Here is a 25,462-nt window from a genome sequence, read left to right on the forward strand (position 1 = left end):
GCCTAGAGCTGGGAGTTGAGCGGAGGCACATACAGCAGCTGCGCCAGGTTGCTGCGCGCGTAGCGGCCGCGCTGCGGGGCCCCGTGCCCCGGCCGGCCCCACAGCGCCGCCCACGTCGTGTGATGCACGCGCGCGCTCTCCGCCGAGTCGCGACGACTCTCCTGTAATTATACACAGAAGAAAATATCAGATCCAAAATCTAGAAGACTTTATTACTCTATAGAACGATATTTCAGTATGCAGAAATACGGAACCCTAAAATAGGAATTCCTCTTATTTTTGAGCAGTTTCTGAGACCTACAGATATTTCAATATTTGGATCTGTTTAGGTAAAATTATCGTAGTTCGCTCTCTCCCTCTCTATCAAACAGCTTTAACGTAATTCTGCAAAATCATTCCGAAATCCCCATTTTTTCAACCGGCTCAAAGAGTCCTTTTTCTCCGAAACCTTTCTGATAGAAGAGATTAAACTAAAAAATTATTATTTTACCTGATTCCTCTCGTACTTGACTCTCATCTGGTGCTTGAGCTCTCGCAAGTAGTCCATGTCCGTTAGCGTACCATCACGCCATCTGTAATTACAAAAAATAGGACCATGGAGCTTCGAAGATATTAAGTACTTAATAAAATTTAACCTGTAGAATTTTGACGTTTTTTTCACTTGGGTTGTTTGTTTTCAATAAAAACATAATATTGAGTAGTAATATCGTACGTTCAGGTCACTCATTGTTTCGTGATTGTACAGCTTACATTTTATTCATGCTCTCAACTTTATAAACCAAATTACATTGTTTTTGTCCACACATTAGCTTAATGCGTATCTCTAAATATCTAATTATTCAAAACAATTACATTATACCTAATTAACCATTGTTTTATTAAGAAGTATATATAGATTATCCAGATCACATGTAACATCTAGTTTTAATAAGGTCAAGCACAATGTTTTATGTTGGATTGTGTTGACAAACCTATGATGAGTCATATAAAATTAGATAAAGGGACAGAACCAACATGGTTATAAAAATGAACATATTTAAAGGTTCATCTTTTTTTTTTTTTATTAATTTCTCATCGCCCCTAACGGTGTCAGGGCTTGTTGTTAACATTTAGGTTGTGTATGCAACATAACAATAAAATACATTAAATATTAAATACATTACATTCAATTATTAAACTTATAAAATTATTCCAATTAAAATAATTAACGATTAATGATTAACAATTCAAATAAATAGCATTCTGATTAAAATAATTATAAATGTCAAAATTTAAAACAATAAAAATACAGCACAACATTTAACTACCCTATTATCACAGCTTAATAATCACAAATGAAGGAATTTAACATTGATATTATGTGTATATCTGAACATTGGTTTAGATCACATGAACTCATTTTCAACTTCAATGATCACCAGATAGCAAGTTCGTTCAGTAGAGAAAATGCCATTAGAGGCGGCTCTTTAATATTAATCAGAAACAATTTTAAATTTAAGGAACGTAAGGATATTGTGAGTCTCTCTACTGAACGAATAATAGAAGTGGCCTGCATAGAGCTGAACCATCTAATAATTGTAGGCGTATACAGGCCTCCATCAGGGTTATACGAATCTTTTGAAGTAACTATGGAACAAATTTTGTCAAAAATATGTGCATCTAACAAAAAGGTTATTATATGTGGCGATTTTAACATTAATTTATTAGATTTAACCTCAACTACTGTTAGATTCACATCTTTATTTCAATCGTATAACCTTTACAGTTTGTTTCAGGAACCAACAAGGGTCTGTGAGACTACAGCCACTTGTATTGACAATATATTTACTAATCTTATTCCAGACAAAAAAGAAATAATTAATAAGCTAAGTTCTGATCACTGTGGACAAATAGCCTCTTTTAATATCAAATGTGACAGTGATGCGAAGAAAAATCTTGTGTTTATTCCTGTGACCACAAAACGTATTGAGCAATTTAGAAGTAAATTAAATTCAAATATCCATTTATTGGACAGCTCACATAGCTCTGATGAAGCTTTTAATAAATTATTTAAGGTGATAAGAACTCAATTTAATTCAATATTTACTTCTAAAACGGTTAGAAACAGTAATAAAAAAACTAAATTTATTAATTGGGCAACAAAAGGAATAAAAATAAGTAGGAAAAGATTATATGACTTATATGATGAAAGGTGTATTAACAATAGTGAAGTATTTAAAGCATATGTTAGAAACTACTCAAAAACCTTCAGAAAAGTTTGTAAAGCTGCTAAAGCCCTATATATAAAAAATAAAATTAAAAACTCTAAAAATAAAATCAAAACAACATGGCAGGTAATAGCGGGTGAGACTGGAAATGTCACCTGTCGTAGCTCTGATTTTGAACTATACTTTGAAAATAAAAAGATTACTAATGATCAAGAAGTTGCGACGGTCTTTGAAAAGTTTTTTGCTGACATTCCGGTCTCAACGACAAAAAATTTAAATTCTTCGTCTGAAGCTGCCGAAAAGCTACTCAGAGACAATGTAAAGGAATGTGATGTCAATTTTAAGTTTAGAGAAATTAACCCCAGAGATATTATTGATACCTTTAAATTGTTGAGTATCAAAAATACTGCTGATCTCTGGGGCATGTCCACAAAAATTATTAAATCAATAATTGACATCGTAGCTCCTCATTTAGCAATGATTTTCAATGACTGTATAAAAATGGTGTTTTTCCTGACTTAATGAAGCATAGCAAGATTGTTCCTTTATTCAAAGCCGGAACTAAATCGGATCCCACGAATTTCAGGCCTATATCAATTCTACCGACCTTTAGTAAAATATTTGAAAAAATTATTTTAAAACAATTACTAGTACATTTTAATTCTAATAATTTATTACATGATAATCAATACGGATTTACTAAGGGTCGATCCACAACGGATGCTGGTATAGGACTCCTTTGCAGTATTTTTGAGGCTTGGGAGGAGTCGCAGGATGCCTTAGGTGTTTTTTGCGATCTCTCCAAAGCCTTCGATTGTGTTGAGCATGCTACATTGATCAGGAAATTGCGCCACTACGGAATTAAAGACTCTGCTCTCAGCCTTTTGACTTCTTACCTTAAAAATAGGACTCAAAGGGTTGAGGTTAATAGTAAAAGGTCCAAAGGAACCAAAATAGAATTAGGTGTCCCACAGGGATCTATATTAGGCCCATTTCTTTTTCTCATCTATATAAATGACTTACCTTATCTAGTTAAGGATAATAATAATGAGATAGTGCTTTTTGCTGATGACACTTCACTTATTTTTAAAGTGAAGCGACAACAGTCGAACTACGACGAGGTAAACAGTGCTCTCTCAAAAATAGTACATTGGTTTAATGTTAATAACTTACTTTTAAATTCTAGTAAAACAAAATGTATAAAGTTTACTTTGCCCAATGTTAGGCAAGTCCAAACCAATGTAGTATTAAATGATGAGAAGATGAATTTGGTAGACAACACTGTATTCTTAGGTATTACACTTGATAGTAAATTACAGTGGGGTCCTCACATTGTTAATCTTGCAGGTAGGCTCAGTTCTGCAGCATATACAGTCAGAAAAATTAGGGAAATTTCTGACGAAGATACGGCACGATTAGTATATTTTAGTTATTTTCATAGTAGGATGTCATATGGAATCCTTTTATGGGGAAACGCTGCCGACATTAATACAATATTTGTGCTGCAGAAGCGAGCCATACGTTCTATTTATAAAATGTCTGCTTTAGAATCTCTGAGAGATAAATTTAAAGAAATTGGTATTCTAACTGTTGCTTCTCAATACATTTTGGATAATGTAATATATGTTAGAAAAAATATAAGTAAATTTAAAGTTAAAAGTGACATTCACTCTAGGAATACTAGAAATAAGCACAAGCTAGATATGCCGGTGATCAGACTTAGTAAAGTCAGTAAATCTTTTAAAGGTCAATGTATACGCCTTTACAACAAAATCCCAGAAAACGTTCAAAATCTTTCCATTAATAAATTTAAAAAAGTAGTTAAAGAACGTTTGTGTGCCAAAGCCTATTATAAGGTCAATGATTTCATGAACGATGGCACACCTTGGGAGTAGGATGGCTTCTTGCAAGGCTACTTCTTCATTATTATAGGACTTACAATTATGTATGTGGATATTGTATATAATATTTAGTTACAAAATTGTAAACTTTATTTTAAAAGATTAATTTTTTCTCACTTTTTTTGGTAAAAAAGTGGGCCCCGTGCGAGTTTCTTACGCCGGTTCTTCTCGCCGGGTTAGTTCCCGAACCGGTGGTAGGCATCATGTAGGACTTTCTGAAAACATTTATTTTAAATTTATTCAGAAATAAAACAATTTTGATTTTGATTTGATTTGATTAATAACATACTCGAATTTCTCTTATTAGTATCACACACTATTCTCTTGCAAAAAGAGAGAAACAAATCCCTCTTTTTCCCCCTCAGGATGGCAGGCAGATTCTCACCCGTCACCGATGTGCCCAATCTTTGCTTAGTATCATATCTATTGCTAGCAAAAATTGGACACTCGAATACAGGTGAGGAACCGTCTCCTCGACTCCTGGCTGACACAGGCACGACGGATCCTCCTTCAACTTGAATCTGTACAAGTAGAAGGCGAATCCGCCGTGTCCAGTCAGAATCTGTGTGGTGTGGTGTGTGATGTCTATCTTTTTGACTATCTTGTATGCAGCAGCAGCGCTTGGGAAAAAGAGCTTCGTGACTCCGGCCGTCCCACCTACTTCGTATCTCCTGTCCCATTCCTCAATCGTATCCTCTCTCAAGATGCGCTTGACGAATGAAACAGGACACAGATCATAGTCAGGTTTCCTTCTCAATCCCAGCGCGGCCTCCTTGGCTAGTTCGTCAACCCTCTCATTCCCTCTTAACCCTGCGTGCGCCTTAATCCAAAATAGGGAGACCTCCCGCCTCTGCAAGGTAGCTTTTCGGAGGGCCGCCCTTGTTTGCACTGCCAGGGAATGAGGGGAACTAAGGGTGACAGCCTGGAGAGCCGATCTGGAATCGCTAAGGATACCGACCTTCGCCATTCCACTCTTGCAGGCTATACTTACTGCTCTTTGGAGCGCTCTAGCGCTTGGTAGACGGTGCAATACGGTGACAAAGCAAGCTTGACGGCCTTAGTCTAGGCTTCACCCTTCCATACGGAGAGTGCGGCTCCGACTCGATCCTCAATCTTGCTGCCATCCGTATAGATCCTATGGATATGGCTGCTAACCACATCAGCATACGAGTCCTTATCTACCATCCCGAACCTCAGCTCTACCTGCTCTGCCAGATGTGGGTCCTCAATCGCAGAAGCCATTCGTTCCACCTCCCTGTCCCTCACTGCCGGGTATGACACTCCCTTCTTGATCTCATAAAGTCTCGATGCTTCGAGTATTCTGAGATCAAGAGGGAGTATCCCAGCCAACAGCAGCGCAGAGTTCAGGGAGACGGTCCGATATGCTTTGCAGATCTTCAGGGCAAAACCCCGTTGAACGGAGTTGAGCCTTTTTTGGACCCCCATCTTTTCCACGCTGGGTGCCCACGCTGCCGATGCATACAATTTAGTTGGTTCTATGACCGCCGTATAAATAATCTTAACTACTTGGGGGTTAAGCCCCCAACCTACTCTAGCGTACTTGGCAAGCTGCTCGTAGCGCGTGATTGCCTTTTGGCAAACGCTGCTAATGTAGGCGTTAAACGTCAAGCTTTTGTCAATGATAGGGCCCAGAATCTTTATCTCATTGTAGAACTTGATTTCCACACTCCCCATTCTCAAGCGCGGTGTGACGTATTTAAGTCGTCTAGTAGACAACAATGCACAAGTTTTTTGTGGTGCGAAGTTAAGCTTGTTAGCTATTCCCCATTTTTTTATTAGATCTAAGACCTGGTTTGCTTTTAACTCCACCTCTAAAGCCGAGTCTCCCTCAAAAACAAGCACGATGTCGTCGGCGAAGGCCTGACGTCCCCCTGTTCACTTCTACTCCGGCATACCTAACATTCACACACCTTCCACTCAGGTAGCTGCTGATAACCCGCCCCAACCGAACCTTAATGGCCGGCTACCAAGCACTGTCAAAGGCCCCCTCTATGTCCAGTGATACCACAACAGAAATTTTCTTCTCCTCCCTCAGCTTTCTGATGTGGTTCACCAACCTATAGAGGACGTCTTCGGTGCTCCTTTGGCGCATGAAGCCATACTGGTTGGGGCTCATTTTGGGCAACAGGTAGAACCTAAGTCGGGCGACCAGCATCTTCTCGAAGATTTTGCCGAGAACAGGAAGGAGGCCGATCGGTCGATAGGCTTTTGGTACCCGGTATGATTCCCTGCTCGGCTTTCTCAGCACCACCACTGTCGCCTGCTTCCACTTTTCAGGAAAGTAGCCAACAGTGAGGCACTTATTCAGCAGGGCAAGGAACCATTCCGGGTTACAATCATCACTTTCCAGGTCCGCGGGTTAGAAGGTCTCAGCCAACAATTCTGCAGAGCTTCGGGTGTCGAGTGTCTCACTGCCCCTTGTTAGGGGCAGATCCTCCTCCCTCCCTCCAACTCTGTTCAGCACTCTGTAGATGCCCTCCCAGACCCCCTCCCTGTCCTGTTTCCGGCAAAACTCCTTCCAACTCTCCACTTGAGCATCTTTCACTGACTGAACTGGAGTACCTTTTACCCCCTCTGACGGTGTCGAATGTCGGGATGTCCCCTGTGTAGACTCATTTCTTCCAGTACTGCAGACACTTCCCTTCCTCGCGGGTCCTCCTTATCGCCACCCCACCACGGGCTTTCGACGTTTGCATCACCTCCCAAGACCATCTTGTCGGTACCCAGCTCTCTTCCTATCCGTACAAGATGGTCCAGGTAGGGCCCTACGGGCTTATCAGGCTCGAAGTAGAAGGACACAACAATCATCTCCCAGGCTTTTGTTCGGAGGGTGGCCACAACAATGTTGTTATTGCTGAGGCGTGTATGTAGTTCGACATCCAACGTGTCGTCGAATACTACAACACATGCCTTGACCACACCGACCCCCTCCCCATCACTCTAGAAGATCCCCACTCCTTTGTATATCCTCATACTCCGCGCCCCGCCTATGTAGGGCTCTTGCATCAGCGCAACGCAAGCCTTACGCTTGGTTTGGCATTTTGCACCAAGGTTCATCGTTAGCTATTCAATGTTTGTCTGATACTATCAGAAGTTCCTTGACTGTAAAGAACGATTATGAAGACAGCAAACTATTGGTAAACAAAAATGTTTACGAAAACTTAGAAAGTGTTCAATAGAACCTGTCACTGACTCCCTGGTCAGTTAACAGTTTGATATAGATACGAAGAATTTGATAAATCGGTAATTGACAAAGATAGAAAGTGAAGATTCATTCGCGCCTAATCACGACCCGAGTGAAATGTCATGATTCGATATGGGTAGATTAAAATGTTCCATTGATTGAACATCATCGATATTTGAAAAAACATTTCTATTGAAATACTTTCTTAAAACTATGGCATCGTTTTTAAGGTTTAAATAGAGTTAAAGTACTTATGACTAAAGTGAAGCACATATAAACAATGGGAATTCCGCAAAAGTGGTTTATTTTCTCGACATAAGTTGTAGTAGTAACGTATAGCTTGAACAAATTAAGTTTACACCTCTCATCTGCAACGTGAAATTTTAGTGGTTGTTTTCCCGCAGCAGAACGATTTACCTATAGTAGTACTGTCGAATCATGCAAGTTAATATTTGAAAATAAAAAATATTTTGTATGACGTACTATGGCAACTTTATGCCGATAGGCACGAGCTATTATGACCCGGCCGAATTTTATTTATGATTTAAATAAAAAAAAAACTTCACAAATCTATTGCACTACTAAGATAGAATCCTTTTACTGCGGGAATTGACGCAGACGCAGAACTGAAATTTCACGCAGTATATAGTCGCCTTCCAGTGAGGTGCAAACATAGCTTGGTGGAGTTCTACTTCCGTTTCAGTGCCAATTTTATCACGATCTGTCGAGAAGAGACTATTTAACATTTCTTATTTATGTAACGTAGGAAAAACAAACCATCTTTATAACTATTTAGAAAAGTATTTGTAAGACAAAGTCATGTTTGTTTAGTAAACAAGCTTATGTTACGTCAGCACGGACCCAGCACATTAGATGATTCATTCTGGATATTTTTATGAAAGTGAGATACGCATCTCAATAAAAATGCACAAAAACGTCCTTTAATAAGCGGAATACGTAACTGACCTGACCTTTAGAAAGCCGTGACGTAACCGCTACCGAGCATTCTGAACATACCTCAAAATTGTAAGATGATTGACCCCTTAAAATAATCGATACTAATATTATAAATGCCAAGGTGTATCTGACTGTCTGCCCTCATTAGGCCCAAACCGCTGACCCGATTTTGCCGAAATTTTGTATGGAGATACTTTAATCCCTGGCAAAGGACATAGGATACTTTTTATCCTGGAAAAAATGTACGATTCTCGTGCGATAAACGAGCTTTGGCGAAACGGAGCTGTGGGCGTTATCAAATCTCTCTTTTATTGGAGAGATAATTTTATTGTTCCATCATAAAAGTAAAAATGCCTTCAGGCTCTTAATATAAAATGTGTGAATCTTAGTCATTGATGATACATTTATTTATTCGTGCATAAGCTGATATATCAATCAAGTTAGGCGTTGACCTACTAATTTGAATAATAATTTAGCCATTCGCATATCCTTAACACCACTTGCGCTTATATTCTATTTCTATAATGACCTCTCTTTCTAAGATATGAAAAACAAGAGAGATATCACGATAGACAATTCACGATTACCCTAACGTATGTGCCTTAGTGTGTGGGAAATTTCAAGACGAATTTATCATCATAATCAATAGAGTCATACTAATAGTACACATATTGTGTAACAAGCTTTTGCCCGCGGCTTCGCTCGCATTAAGAAGGATTATTATATACAAACTTTCATCCCCTATTTTAACCCCTTGGAGTTGGAATTGATCAAAATCCTTTCTTAGCGAATGCCTACGTCATAATATCTACCTGCGTGCCAAATTTCAGCCCGATCCGTCCAGTGGTTTGGGCTGTGCGTTGATAGATCACTATGTCAATCAGTCAGTCACCCTTGAGTTTTATATATATAGATGTAGTAAATGATATATTAGTGTCGTGTTTTGTGTAACTGGTAACATCCTTTGCCCGGGGCTATGTTTATGCAAATATAGCATATTATATAAATGGCCTATGGTCCATTTATTAAAACAAACTGTGATTTAAAGTGCTTCTTCTAGATAAAGCATAGCATTTTTAGAGTCGAAATTACTTGAATATAATTTTTTTTTAAATTTAATTGTTAGTTACCCACTTCTGTTACTCATTTAATACTCATATAATTCAATATTTATTACAGTGGGATACGTACTGGCACAACTGGTCTGGCGGTCTTGTTACGTCACTGGAGGGAAGCGTCCGCGCGCCCACTCTCCTACGCCGCGCCAGAAGCGGCACCAACTCTATCCCCCCTGTAAGATGTAGGATCGCTTCTTCCGGTGTTAATTTCTTCTCCCCACTTTCCTCATCCGGTACCGATTTCCTCACTCGCTCCCCGTTCGACAATCGCTTCACAAACTTCCCCTTTTTTGGACTCTTTTTCGAGTAAATTCGAATTAACTCCTCCGCGTCGTTCTTTTTGTTAGCATACTTGTGTATGTCCGGCAACTTGTCGACGGACGGTTTTTGGTTCTCTTTATCAGACTTGTCTTGATCATCAACTCTCTTTACTTCAGGCAAAGTAAGCGAAGATTTTTTGTGTTTGTGGTCCCCTTTAAGTTTGTTGAAAATGTCGTTGTCTGTCCAACCCTAAAAAGGCTCACACTCTGTTATACTGGTCAAACAAAATGATGACATGAATCAAAGGACAGATTAAGAAGAGTGATGCAAAAATGTATAAATCATGTTCTACACATACCATGGACTTGGAAAAGTTCAGTCCAACATTCCTCGGATTTCTCCAAATCGTTCCTCCGGGTCCAGGCTTGCCCCAAGGTCCACTCATGGAATTCTGGAATTAAATACCTGAAGAATAAGATATGAAATTCTTTGATCGAATGTTTTTGGATGCAAAGTTAAACATTTTACCAGTTTTCGCTCGTCTTCCAAATTGTGTTTAATTTCTTTACTTAAAGCTTCTTTTTTCTTATCGACCATGTCATCTGTAATTAATTAAATCAGTGTTAACCCTCTTGATAATAATTCGAGATTTATAATTTCTTTTTGACAAATTTTTCACTGAAATTCAAATTTACCTTGTTGATAAATCGAATCTTAAGTGGAAATTTAAAATATTTTATTAATTCTCAATAAATTACATCATACGAAAAACGTGTGATAAGAAATGGTTTGGACCAATGATATTCTATGTTACTAACGTAACTAGATTGGAAGTTTACGGTAGTAACGCGTTGCCACTTCGAAGATGCCTGCAGGCATATCTCACATACATAATGACATAACGAATATATGACTTGACATTGTCTTTTGAACAAAAAAGTGGTTACGCATTTCTGAGAATCTTTTGTAAGACATTGCTACTCTAGTATTTTAGAAACTTTTTGGTTTGGACTGTGCCAATGCTCAACCTGGTAATTAGACAATCAGCGTCGCCTTTTATAATTTTTGAGATCTAAAAAGTGATGGTAAGTTCATTTAAATTCTATATAATTATCTTACCTAAAAACCTGTGGTGTTTAAATTCAAATTCCTTATTAAACATACAATAATATATACTTAATATAAAACTATAGGCAGTGTTCATCACGTCATCTAATCCCATGCTAAGTCAACTTGTGTTAAATAAAGAAACAAACTTTCGTGGGGGTCAATAACACGATTTGGGCATATTAAACATGACATTAAGATAACATAAACGGTTATTTTGAAATACCTACCACCCAGAGTGTGTAGGCCGAAGATGTATCAATTCATTAGGCAACATTTAAACGAATTTCCATACATTAATCCGCCATTACCGGCGAGTGCGCCCGAGGTTCCAAATTGGACGTAAAATGACTTGACGGGTTCACTGGCTTTTAATCATTAATTACACTTTGTATATGTGGGCCTTCCGACGCCTAGAGCAGTTTAAACATAACGAGACATTAAGACATTAAGCAATATTTAAATATTTAAACATGTATCAGGTAGTGTTTGATCGATAAGAGTGTGAATATCATGTATCATAGCATAAATTGTAAGCTTTGAGAAATGTTTACATTAAACTCTTTCAATTTTGTTGTAGACTAAATTTTTTTGTTATTTAAATTTTTATATTAGTTTTATTATTTTATATTTAAGCTCGAGTTTTCGGTTCGGCGTGTGTATCTTGTATAGTCGTTCGCTGTGACAGTAGGAGTAGAGACTCATACACACCCTAAAATATTATCACTTATTTTGATACACCCTGTATAGTTAAGAAGAAAGTGAATCGACAACGCAATGACCACTGCTGAGTAGGCGGCGTTAATATTCACATTTACATATTATCATTAATCAAGCACAAGTTGGAACTCGGAACAAAAGGACGAGACCGTATTGTTATTGTGAATATATATATTCTATCGGTAAGGATTCTCCATTTGTCAACTTTGACATTAATTGTTGAAAATACTTTATGAACCAAATGAGAAATTAAGTTGGCGACTAACCCTAAAATGTCGGCTTTATAATTAATTTTTATACTTGAAAATAAGCCCCGAATTGTTTCATTTTCTAAAATTAGATACTAAATTATATTTCTGAGAATTCGATCTGAGCAAGAACACGATATCTTAGAATTTTCTCGATAGAAAAAATCACAAAGATGCATCTAATTTTCACGAATTTTTCATTTATTGCCATAACCGTGCATTGAACTAAGTTAATATTTTAACACATTGTATAAAATTCTATCATTGAGAGATCGACCTAGCGGATTTTTTAAATGTTGTATATTTATCTACTTATTGAGAAAAAACTAATTTGGCGATGAATCCGCATCTTTTTCACCTAGCATAAGAAAGACGGGCGTGAGTGTGAAGAGAGAAGGACGATGTTTGATTTTTGGGGTTAGTCGCCCCCTTAATTCATAGGCAGATGGCAGTCCTACGTCATTGGTCCCATGTGTGTGTGTCCCAATCGTTATTCGTCGGCTGGGTTTGACATAATATAATGCAACGAAATAGGTCCGCCATCTGCCTGTAAGTGTGTTTTTATAATGACGCGTCTGCCAGCGCGGTTGGTAAGCGTCGCGGTCCACGAGCTTTGAGTGCCTTAGATCGTTACATAGTAAACAAAACGCGAGGACGTTGTTTCGGCCGTGGTTTTCTCATTGCGACTGCACGAGGTGGCGAACCGCATGGCACTGAACTCGTTTTATAGTTTCGAGCGGGTCATCCGCGTGCTTGCGAGCCGCGCTTACCACCCGCGCGGACGGTACGCGTCACTGTAAAACCAGCCTAAATGTTATCGCCCGCGCGCGGATGGTCACTACAAGTTGCCCGCATTCTGTCATTTCATAGATGTTTTTCCTATTATGCTGGCAACACGCGCGCGGCCAGGAGCATAGTCTCACTTAGATAGGTCAGCCATCTTCCTATGAATCAACTTCTCTGATAGAAATATAGTTTACCTAGTATTTGTCTATACGCCTGCTGCTGGTCGGGTGTACTGCGGTACCGCACGTCGTTGTCGATGGCGCGGCGGAGAGCGTCGGCAAAGAACAGCTGAGGGTCTTCCCGCAGACGCAGCGGCCGTCGCCGACGAGTAGTCGACCAGCCGCGTCGATCGGGGGAGATACCCTGCAAGAAAGAAGAAGAAAGAAGCTATATGTTAGGATATCCAAAGGAGAAAACTTTGTTACTACTAGATGACCGGTAGGGGCAAAACAGAGTTCCACGGAAATTGTTTCTCTGCGATGAAAAGTAGCCATTCATTCTGTACTACTATATTAACCTGTGACTTTTAAAATTAGCATATTATTTAGTAATTTCAAAACAAACCAAATCTTTTTAATTGAAAAATTGCTGTCTGATTGTCGTTCCTTACACTCGATATTAAGAGGGATCTTCTTATGAGTGTGTATATTGCCATCATAACAACAAATAATAATTAAAAGCTTTTAATAATTTTGATATTAGGTAAGTAGCCTGTAATGTTGACTTCTATGGCATGATATCCTTTAAAAGTATCAAGGTTTAGGCTTTCAAGATTAGCGTAATTTACGTGACATGTTCTATAGGCGCGGCCATTTTGATATATTCCTAAAAAGCGCGGGGAAAAACAAACGTTGCGCAAACGTTCATTAGCGATTGTTTCAATCGCCCACTCGCTCGTCAACATCAAATTGTCATCATTCTCCCATAAACTATCATTTTTAGTCTCCAGAACTTTCTTTATTGGTGTACCAGTGAGACACCATTCGTTACAATCAAATGATTACAGAAAAACTAATGATATTTAAACATTTTATGTTATTATTTTTAGTGTAGGTTGCTTAGTACTTTTGTGTTTTTTTTACATTTTTAAAGTTAATTATAGATATATACATTGGGTATCTCTCCTATTTCATGTACTGTGTTTTGTAATAAACCATAATCTTATGATGTTAAGAGGATACACCAGGGGCTAGAGAAATAAAAAAAAGCACTCGTAATATCTATAGCTGTCTCCCTTACCTCAAGCCTACACCGCAGAACGCGATAGAGACAACTGCAGAAAATCCAGAAAATCAACGATTCGTTGTCCCCTGATTCCTTTATGATTATGAAAAAAAAGAAAACATAGGGACATCGTATTAGTGGTCGTAGATATTCAGGAAAAAAATTATAACTCTACTAGCATTATCCAGGGAGGAAACAGGGGACAACGTTTGTATGGAAAAAAGGGCGGTGTGGACTCCTCTTAAAGTTGTTTTACTAATTAATTTTCTACAAAACCACAGTCATCTCCAAATGGCGAAGTTTCACTCGTAAAATTTCATTAAAAATATACAGAAACAGTGAATATGAGTGATGAGAAACTTAATAATACGTTTGTGCGCCGGCGCAGCGAGCCATGCGCAATGCGCATAAATCACCAACCCTTAATTAATTAACAGAAACAAATCATTAACATGAATGTTAAAAACTTTTAGGGTTGCCAACAATTTTTTCTCGTCCTTTATTATTTCGATAATTTTTCATCAAATTATAAAATATACTTCTATTCATACTGATGACATAAATAATATTAACAATTTATTATAACTAACTAGATGACGCCCGCAACACCGTTGCGCCAAAATTCCTGTATTCCTGACGCGTACGTTTTTTCTGGGATAAAAACTATACTATGTCCTTTCCCGGGATCTAGAGTGTCTCCATGCAAAATTTTTGAAAAATCGGTTCAGCGGTTCGGGCGTGCAGAGGTAACAGACAGACAGATGGACACACTTACGCATTTATAATATTAAGTCAAGGAATAAAGCAATGAAAATGTGCTCGTATCATCGAAGATTGATTCATGGGCAGACCTATAATTTTTAGTCGGGTTATGTCAAGATAAAATTAATCGTAGCTAGGCTTGACATAATGTCAAACTTGGTCGGGTGTAACTGTGGCTGGGCCACGGTTACACCCGACCAAATAACATCGGTCTCATCTACCTGAATCAAATTCTCTGATACTACACGGTATGCTACGGAGTTTGTCAAAAAATTACAAATATATTTGCTAAGTTCTTTAACATAAATAAAATTATACGTGGGAGAGCCATGCTTCGGCACGAATGGGCCGGCTCGACCGGAGAAATACCACATTCTCACAGAAAACCGGCGTGAAACAGCACTTGCGCTGTGTTTCGCCGAGTGAGTTTACCGGAGGCCCAATCCCCTACCCTAAGCCCCCCCTATTCCCTTCCCTTCACTTCCCTACCCTCCCCTATTACCCTATTCCCTCTTAAAATGCCGGCAACGCCAGGTGCTTTTAAGAGCTCTTCTGATGCTGCGAGTGTCCATGGGCGACGGAAGTTGCTTTCCATCAGGTGACCCGTTTGCTCGTTTGCCCCCTTATTTCATAAAAAAAGAAAGCGCAAAGCTTAAGCACCTTTCTTCAGTTCTGTCAGCCCTGCACAGGTCTGGGTTAATAGCACGAATTACGTCACGCTTTCGTAAAACTTGACCCTTACGCGGTGTCGAATTCCATACAATATAATTAACCGCCCAAAGCTCTGAAGCCTCGGTCGTTCTGACCATTAATCTCATGATAAAAATCACCCGCAAATTACTCGAGGGTTGAGCAACTTGTTGACACAGTTTGTCCTACGCAGGTGAGGAGTTAAGGACATGTGAAAATTGATAATGATGCTTCACTCTATAGAGACATGTTAAAACATTGTCACTTGAAGTGGTTATGGTGGTGAGTAGTGAGTGGTGACATAAACAAAATGTTGGAATCGAAAATGCCACGGTGCTTTGTGGCAAAGAGTTGACATGCTGACAAGGTTTTAAATAGTTAAAGAAATATTATATAGTTTTGATCACTAACTTTTAAATTCTTACCTAATTTTCCTATTTCATTAATAGCAAATAAGGTGGCACTAGGCAATAACGAAGCCTCGATAAACATACACATCATACTAATTTAATAGACTCCTAGGTGGCTAATAAAATCATAAATCTAGTAAAAGTCATTTCATCACTTTCATCACAATAAAATCGCACAAAAACAAGCTATAAATCATAATCTTGCATGAAAACATAGGTAATAAAGTTGAAATCGTCGTAACATATTGTGCTTCACGCAATGTTTAGTCATAACTTAGCACAGACAGACAGACCTAGGCACCTTTCCTGTAATCGTGAATGAAAATGTTTGACACTTGTATGAAACGGAAATATGTATATAAAGTGTTGAACCTGTGAACTTTAGTCCAATATAACTTGTAAATTACATTTCAATGGTAGGTAAATTGTTGCATTATTGTATTGGTAAGGTTGATAAAGTGAAGTTTCTAATACCAGACCAAATTGGGATCTAATATTTAGTCGTTTGGCAATTATTGTGATCTCTATCTCATTTTCAATTTGCATTGAAAGTATCAACACATATTATCTTTTAACACTATAATGTATGCTATATTATAAAGAAAATTTCTACCTACCTATCACAAATATTGTATCCATGCCAATACAGCCAAACACATAAACATCTATATCTTCTTATACAGTGTGTAACAAAAATAAGTGATAAAACTTTAGGGTGTGTACGTGTTCCTTGTAGAGAGTTCACTGTGAAAGTAGCAGCGCTGAAAGACCAAAAAATTTTTTCACTTTTGTATGGGCCAGGGCCCGAGCGTCACGAGTTTCCCCATACAAAAGTGACCTCCTCGGTGGTCTAGTGATACAGAGCGCGGCTCTTGACTCGGAGGTCGTGGGTTCGATTCCCGCGTTGGAAACATGTTATTTCCAAGTCTGGTTAGGACAATGCAGGCTGATCACCTGATTGTCTGATAAGTAAGATGATCCATGCGTCGGATGGGCATGTAAAAAGTCGACCCTGCGCCTGATCTCTCGTCGGTCGTGTCGGTCTGCCGTCCCACTGGGTTATGAGAGTAAAGGAATAGAGAGTGCTCTTGTGTACTGCGCACACACTTGGGCACTATAAAATTACTCCTGCGTAGCTGGCCTGGTTTCAATGAAACCGGCCAGCGTCACCGAAACCGGTGTGGGAGCTATTATTATTATCTCTACAAGGAACACGTGCACACCCTAAAGTATTATCACTTATTTTTGTTACACACTGTATATAAAAATGGATTTCCAAATGTGTTAGTCGTGCTAAAACTCGAAAACGGCTGAATGGATTGGGCTGATTTTAGTCTTAAAATATTCGTAGAAGTCCAGGGAAGGTTTTAAAGGAAGGTTCACCGGGACAGCTAGTATTATTCTAGTTTTTTTTTTACGACGATACACAATGATTTTACCTAGTGTATTAGATATACACTGCATACGTTAGATATATCTTGTGTTTTCCTTCTTATATCTACTTTATGGCTAGGAAGAAGAACGTGAGTTTAAGCACGAGTTTTGTGTTAACTTTAAACCGCTAAATATCAATATCTCATGTTTACTTTACCCGGTTTTCTTCGTTTATGCAACGCTGTTTGTTCTGTATGGTCACAGGTATGATGTTAGACGCCATAAAATACCACTTTTCACTTATACAATGTTGCATATTTTAGATAAAATCGGGTAAGAAAAATGTGTAACAACAACGGGCTATGAGTGATGTAATATTGATATCATTATTACATGGATCCAGACCAGTTTTAAAGCTTTAGATTTGCGGTGCGGGTCCTTAGCGATAAAAAATATAAGTCCTTGTTTGGGTGTTTTACATATCTATTGTAATTTTAGATTATCAATGTCTATAAAAATAGGGTGCTTTAGATAAAAGGGTAAGTCTACTTCTGGTCTCTTTTTATTATTTCAAAAATATTCACTACAACCCCGAGCGACTAAAGGAGTAAGTATTCTGAAGCGTCTAGTCAAATGTTTTTTCGTCCGGAATTTGGAGGAACAATCCTCTCTACGTAGCTCAATATAAGCTGTATCAACTAAACAGCTACACTTTTAAGCCACATGCCAAGCTACAGCTTACCTTAAGCTCATCCTCCGGGTATATGCCGTGGGCGCGCAGGTCGGAGTACCGCACGCGCGCGTTGGGCGCCCCGCCTCCCGCCCGCCCCCACGGCGCGTACGACGCCAGCTCCGCGAGAGCCTGCAAATCATCATCAACATTCGCCATATTCATCATCATTTTACCGTTACTCTTCTTTTTGCGCATTTTTGATTTTAGTGCATATATATATTATATACCTATGTAGTTTGAAGTAAGCATCGCTAACGAAATTTCGACGCGAATCATCTTAATGCTTTCGGATTTTTTTAAACCTTTATTTATCAATAAAAATTACAAAAACATGTTATACGGCGCAATATAAGCTTATACAAGTTTTACCATGCGCCGTCAATTTTAATGATGAATGAAATGAATTTTAACCATCAACGGCTTTTCGTCATATACTTAGCGGTATATGTGTCGGTACTAATCTAGCGACAAGTGTGCCACTGTACTAGAAGAAATAATTTTTACATCACACATAAGCTAAGCCACGTCACTGTTTTTGCCTGATATGCCGAATAAACCATTTGATATACTGACGAAAACATGGATGCAAAATATGATTGTTTGAAGCACACCGAAAAGAGCCTAATTAATGGTTCAAGGAAAAGATTCTTCATCGAAAGATTTCACAAGCTTCAACCAGAATGAGGAAATCTTATCGAAGTCGGTTACATAATAATATTTTGGATAATATAAAATATAATGTCTCCATTAAAATGCAGATGAATTTATAATTTTTGGAGAAAGCCGTCACTCAGACAGGAGGTCTGAGCTAGGATTAGCTTTCGCTAGAACTGGGTTCTATAAATTAATTATAAACGAACTGACGTAATAGGTGTCATAAAGTCTATTTTGGTTATGAATCTTCCGTCTTTTAGTCTGATGGCAAAATTTTATGAGAATAGAATAATATGAAAAGCTAGGTACCAAAAACCACTAAATTCAAGTCCGTGTTACAGAAAAATCGCCATAGTGTAGTAAATTTTGATGTTGGTGATATAATTTATGTCCATCTGTAAAGAGAATTTACTTTTTAAATTGACATTACTCAGATGTAAACGTAAACAAGGAATTTACAGTTGACTAATCTAATTTCTAGATTGCGCGGTAGTATGTGATCTTTTTCTACCAGCATTTTCTATGCTGATATATGCTTACATTTATATAACAGGCTATAATATAATTATAGCCTGTTTTAAACAAAAATTAAAACAGGCTATAATTCCTTCTTATTCGACTTGTTACATAGTTACGTCACGGCTATGGAAAAAACTTTTTATTGATATAAATCTTTTCCTCCAAACTTTCTCCGTTGACACGTCAGAAAGCACACAATGGTCATTTCCTTTGAAATATTTACGCTTTCTCAGTCACTACGTATTGGAAACTCTTAATAACTTTACCTACCATTATCAGAAACGACAGGGAAAATTAATTATGCACAAAAACCTTTCAAACATATCACCTGTCCAATCTTCCGAAACAATTGAACGAAAGTTACGTAGGTACGTTGGTTAACACTGTCTCAAAGATACGAAGATAGTACAAGTTCGTTTGTAAATCGATTGTGAAATTGACACCACGTGCATACCTTTTAAAAGTACACAGCTACGGTCCATCTCCTCTCAGAGTTATTTTACAACGAATTCCATTAGATCAAATTCTCTACATTGAGAAATGGAATTAACTTGTGTTGGTACTTGGTAGAGGCTAGAGCCCAGCTATAGGGATCTTTTTTTTATGAAATAAGGGGGCAAACGAGCAAATGGGTCACCTCACACCTGATGTAAAGCAACATCCGTCGCCCATGGACACTCGCAGCATCAGAAGAGCTGCAGGTGTGTTGCCGGCCTTTTAAGAGGGAATAGGGTAATAGAGAAGGGTAGGAATGGGAAGGATCATGGAAGGATATTACCAAAATAGATTACCATTAGTAGAGTCATTCTGTAATAATAATAATAATAATAATAATAAATGCGAAAGTGTTGTTGTATGTCTGCTGTATATTACGTCTTAACTAATTATAGCTATGTTTTTCGTATTTTAGGGTTCCGCACCCAAAGGGTTAAAAGGGTAAATTACTAAGACTTCGATATCTGTCCGTCTGTCTGTCTGTCTCCAGAACCGCTATAGCTAGACTTCTAAAATTTTCACAGATTGTGTATTTTTGTTGCCGCTACAACAACAAATACTAAAAAGAAAATAAAATTAATATATTGTATTTAAGGGGGGCTCCCATACAACAAACGTGATTTTTTTGGCCTTTTTTGCTCGATATCAATAATGGCAACATGTAGATTTTTTTTTAAGAAGGCAGGTCGCTGTAGCCCTAACGTCACTGCGACCCATGAGAATCTATTGTGACTCCCAACATGTAGACAGTAGGCACTTAAAATTTTCACAAAGTCCTTAATTATATGTGTACTTTAATAACAATTAATAATAATATTAAAATAAAATAAAAATTCCATTACAAAAACCCAATTTTTTGGCATTTTTTTGCTCTTTAACGGTACGGAACCCTTCATGCGCGAGCCCGACTCGCACTTGGCCGATTAAATTTCTACTTGTTTACTGTATAAGTTCATCAAACTATAAATTACAAGGGGCACGTAGCTTATAAACTATTAAACTTAGGTTAGCTATACCAGGTCAAATGGCGTACCGGAACGTAACTACAGTGCATTCAGCTAAATTTTACATCCGACAGTACCTTTATGCCAACAACATAGGGTTCAAAATGGAATGTTACAACAGGGTTTTATACATGTGTTCAGAAATATTTGACATCTATTATGGCCTTTATGGCAACTAAATAAGGATTAAAATATTAATTCTATAACCCGGTCTTCTAGGGTGAGCGGCCGAACCACCTTTGGCGAGCCCTGCTCGGTGCTCGGGTGTCCTGAACTTTTGGCTCATTACGTAAGTACACTTCCGTGAGACATCTCTTATCGATAAGTTATCTGTGTACTGATATTTAAGGCGAGGATAAACCCCAATTTGTTATTCCGTGACTCCCGGTTTACCTAGTTCCAATGTTATAACGAAGTGTTAAAAAATATGAGATATAAAGCACAATACTTAAGATACCTTAAACCATAAATATTTTAATAAAACGTAATACTTTGGCTGTAATTAATTTACAAACTTACCTCCGAAAAAACTCTATTTCATCGAAATATAAGTATTAACTAGGATAATTGTACATTTTATATGAATAAATTGTTAGTAAATCTATATTAGAAATTCTTTAAGGCGGGGATTAATCTCAATCAAAAACGATAACCTTGCACACAACCAAAGATCAAGCGTATATGCATCGCAATAAGATTCATTTTAGCTTAGCATAAAACTGTAAGTTCCCGGGCGGATCTTCTCTATTTTTCATGTTTTTTTAAAATATCTTTGGAAATAAATATTAAGAAACAAAATTGTTCGGTTAAAGAATTTTTAATATAGATTTACTAACAATTTATTCAAATAAAATGTACAATTATCCTAGTTAGTACTTATATTTCGATGAAATAGAGTTTTTTCGGAGGTAAGTTTATAAATTAATTACAGCCAAAGTATTACGTTTTATTAAAATGTTTATGGTTTAAGGTATTTTGAATATTGTGCTTTATATCTCATATTTTTTAACATTTCGTTTACATATTGGAACTAGGTAAACCGGGAGTCGCGGAATAACAAATTGGGGTTTATCCTCGCCTTAACCGAACAATTTTGTTTCTTAATATTTCTTTCCAAAGATATTTAAAAAAAACATGAAAAATAGAGAAGATCCGCCCGAGAACCTCTAGTTTTATGCTAAGCTAAAATGAATCTTATTGCGATGCGTATACGCTTGGTCTTTGGTTGTGTGCAAAGTTATCGTTTTTGATTGAGATTAATCCCCGCCTTAAGATTTAAATTGGGACATGTTATAGCTTTATAAGAAAGAAATGAAACAAAATAATTTATACTTTGTGCCTGTTTAAGTAATAGAAACAAATGGAACAATACAGTCCGTGTTTATATCTAAAACATGACGCAAAAGTATTTTTTTGCTGTTTACATTAATTAAAGACGTGAGGGCAAGGACCAGATAACTAACATTTTATAACTTATGGTCAATTACTCATTTTTACCCTTATAATTTAAACAAACCTTGTAACTTACTTCATCATCTGGCTAATATATTATCTGGCTATAGGTGCAATAAGAGAAGTGTAAAAAGTCGTTTTAAATAAGATATGAACGTTCAAAAACCCAAAAAAATGGCCAGATTTTCCGCCGTGTTCAAACGTCCAGAAAACAGATTTGGCTAGATTATACAAAAAAAAAGCAAAACATAGAAACACAGCTCAAGCCTTCTTTTAATCTTTGATGAAAAAAGTACTTAAATCGGTTAAGTTTTGGAGAAGGAATCAGGGGACAACGAATCGTTGATTTTCTGGATTTTTTGCAGTTGTCTCTATCGCGTTCTGCGGTATAGGCCTGAGGTAAGGGAGACAGCTATAGATATTACACGTACTTTTTTTTCATTTCTCTAGCCCCTGGTGTATCCTCTTAAGTATGTAACAGGAAAAATTACCGGTTTGGAGGCTTTACATTTACATACTTTACATGAGTAGGACATGTTTTCAATAATTGTTGTCTTTTAAAAGCAAAAATATAATATAAATTATTTTAAATCTAGATTCGATGTTGCCTGAAATTGAATAAGCGCATCGCACGAAAAGCATGCATTTTACGAGATACATTTTAAGCTATATCCATATTATACAGGACTCAAAGTTTCTCTATACTAAATAATAAATATGTTCTCAAAATAGATTGAACAATATTTTGAGAACATAATATTAGTATAGAGATACACTTTTGCATTTATAAAATTAGTATGGATTTCAAACCGACTTATTTTGTTATTAATATTAATAATAATAATAATATCTATGGACGCTTCACACCAGGTCAGTCTGGCCCCGTGCTAAGTACCTGAAGGACTTGTGTTACGGGTACCAGACAACGGAAATATATTTAATACTTTTATACTATACATATATTTTGATTTTTATAATATTTAATACACCATCCATGACCCAGGAATCCATTGAAAACTTTTTGTTCCGTCGGCGGGATTCGAACCCGCCACCCCCGGCTTGAGCTACGAACAGCCCACCAACTGAGCCACAGAAGTCGTCATCAATATTGGTGCGGTCGTTATGAGAAATGTGATATAATATTAATAACTATTAAATATAAAAACACATTTCTACCGTAGACCGGATATTTGATGAATTAGCAGACACCTGGTCAATACCGATTTGTCTGTGAAGAGTAAATAAATCATGACTATAGACTAGGATTATGAACTGAGGTCGATAACAATAAATTATTATTCGGACAGCACAGACATAATGTGATATTCCATACATATTTATAAGCTTTTTTTTTGTTTAGTCATGAATTATCTAATGTTTTAGTGATCCGCAATCTAAAATATTGTCTAATGTCTTGGCACTAAATTAAATAAGGAAACACTATATTCCCATTATTAATAAAAAGATCTACGCAGTATAATATTTTTAACTTATATTATAAAGTGTTTTGTCTTTGTCCGATAAGTTAGAAAAATGCTGTGATAGACAACGAAAAACATTGAAAATAATTTTAACAATAATTGTTTGCACATGTGTAATGTATTCCGAATATTTTTATTAGTTACCTACCCAGGGTTAGAGCGTGTCACAAGGAGAAAAGATTTTAATATAATATTATTTTGAAATACTTTAAATACTTAAAATGTTTTATTTTTAGATTCCGAAAACCTTTTTTACATAATTATACCTGTTTTAAAAAATGTTTTTTCTTGTTTTTAAATAAAACAATAGATATTGCAACAACAGACGGAAGAAGATATACCGTGTGGGATTAGACTTAACGAGATCTGCATCACAAATCACAATAGAACATTATAATAGTATCGAGTACGGAACCCATACTATGTTGAGACTTGAGAGATCGATTCTCAGCTTAGTGAAATCACTTTTAAAACTTAGCAAATAGTTTTAAAACAATAATGATGGATAGTCTTTAAGTGATAGCTTCAACCAATGCCTTTACTTGACTACGGCTAAGCTTAAAGAAAGTGTGATTATGATTTGCGTACTTTCGTACGTAGGTATGGTATGTTTTATCGTAGCGCCTAATCTATAAATGATCTCAATTTAATGAATTTGATGACATTAGATTTGTGATAATTTATCAAGTAACATAGGGTTGATCAGATACATTATATATTTGAATATTCGGTAATTCTGAATTCTGATAATAAGAATTTTTATTATTAAAACAAATTAAGAATAGAAATTTCAACGCACAAATACGCACCTTCTTCTGTTGCTCTTTCTTTTCTTTTTGCCTCTGTTCTCTTCTTTCCTTGGCGATCCTCTCGCCTTCTGCTCTTGTCTGCTCAGCCAATCTTCTTTCTCGGGCTTGTCTACGTGCTGAGCTAGACGTGGTGCCGCTTAACCTTCTAGAATAATCAAAAACTATTTTTAACCTGCGAGCAGTCCTACGTCCAATCACAAATAAATACAAATGATGTGATGATCAGAAGGAAGGTAGGAGGTGTAGGAGGTATCCAATTTCCCTCAAGAAAAGAGGGAGACAGCTAAAAAATCTTTTATGATTAAACACTGTGCACGTAGCTCAGATAAGTAAATATTTACTAATAACTAATAAGTATAAATAGAAAGTACTTAAAAATTAAAATAAAATGGATTACCAAAATCTAAATGCGCATTTTCTTTGAACAACCAAATAACAAAAGATAAACGCCTACTTTATGCAGATGTTTCGGATACAAATTATACAAGTGAACATTGAATAATGAATATCTCATTACACAATCATTACTTGAGTAATTAGAAACTTGAATACACCCACCTTCGCAATCGACGAGAGTGCAGCGCAAACATTGGACTAACACTGAGTAATTAATAATATCATTGTTATTAATGAATATATAATTAATGTTTATACACTTATCGTTATTTATTGATTCGTTGTTTCAGGCCCGGGGTAGCGTCTCGACTGCGACCCTTTTACTGAAACGCTGAATTGACGATGCGCACGGAAGGATTTCCGATGTTTTTATTCTTGAATTTTATTGTTTCCGAATAGTTTCTTTAATTTCATTCTCAATGGTAGTTAGAGTAAGTAATCTTGGTGTAGCATAGCCTTATTCTACTAACAGTTTTTTTGTGGGTATTTCGTAAATACAAAGTCCTATTCAGTAGGTATGAAAATTTAGGTACTTACTCACTTGTTATGCGATACTACTCGCAATTAAAGACTTCTTTCGGAATAAAATTTTAGGAAATATGAGGCCAGCATATTTCCTCTATGCGTCGATTAGTAGATAAGTTTCACCAGCTTTGGGCCAATTCAGACCACAACGCGACGCGTAGATGCATTAATTATTTTGTATGGATTTTTCAGATTTATAAAATGCATCAACGGGTCGCGTTGCGGTCCGAATTGACCCTTACCAGCCGTATTTTTTGCTCTAATAATTGAGGTATATTTTTTGCAATTATTAACAGTCTTCACTCTTCACATAATTCAGTCAATCACCAAGTTAAGCTACAAATTACACTGTTAATAACGCGGCAAAGGCGTCAAAACCCCATTTAATTTACGGACATTTCGGATTCACCGAACTGAAGGAAGT

The 25,462-nt window shown here is 37.0% G+C and overlaps 1 protein-coding gene across 1 annotated transcript; it reads right to left on the bottom strand.

The window, feature by feature from the left end:
• Positions 1–2: 2 nt before the first annotated feature.
• LOC121726913 lies at positions 3–24,707 on the bottom strand. Its single transcript, XM_042114558.1, has 9 exons — positions 24,676–24,707; positions 24,118–24,262; positions 17,713–17,832; positions 12,705–12,873; positions 10,178–10,251; positions 10,008–10,100; positions 9,462–9,898; positions 491–572; positions 3–161 (listed from the first exon to the last, which is right to left on the bottom strand). The coding sequence occupies exons 1-9, from the start codon at positions 24,705–24,707 to the stop codon at positions 3–5; spliced, it is 1,311 nt and encodes a 436-aa protein (XP_041970492.1).
• Between the last annotated feature and the right edge of the window lie 755 nt (positions 24,708–25,462).

The sequence above is a fragment of the Aricia agestis genome, chromosome 5 (genome assembly GCF_905147365.1).
Source record: "Aricia agestis chromosome 5, ilAriAges1.1, whole genome shotgun sequence".
NCBI classification, from domain to species: Eukaryota; Metazoa; Arthropoda; class Insecta; order Lepidoptera; family Lycaenidae; genus Aricia; species Aricia agestis.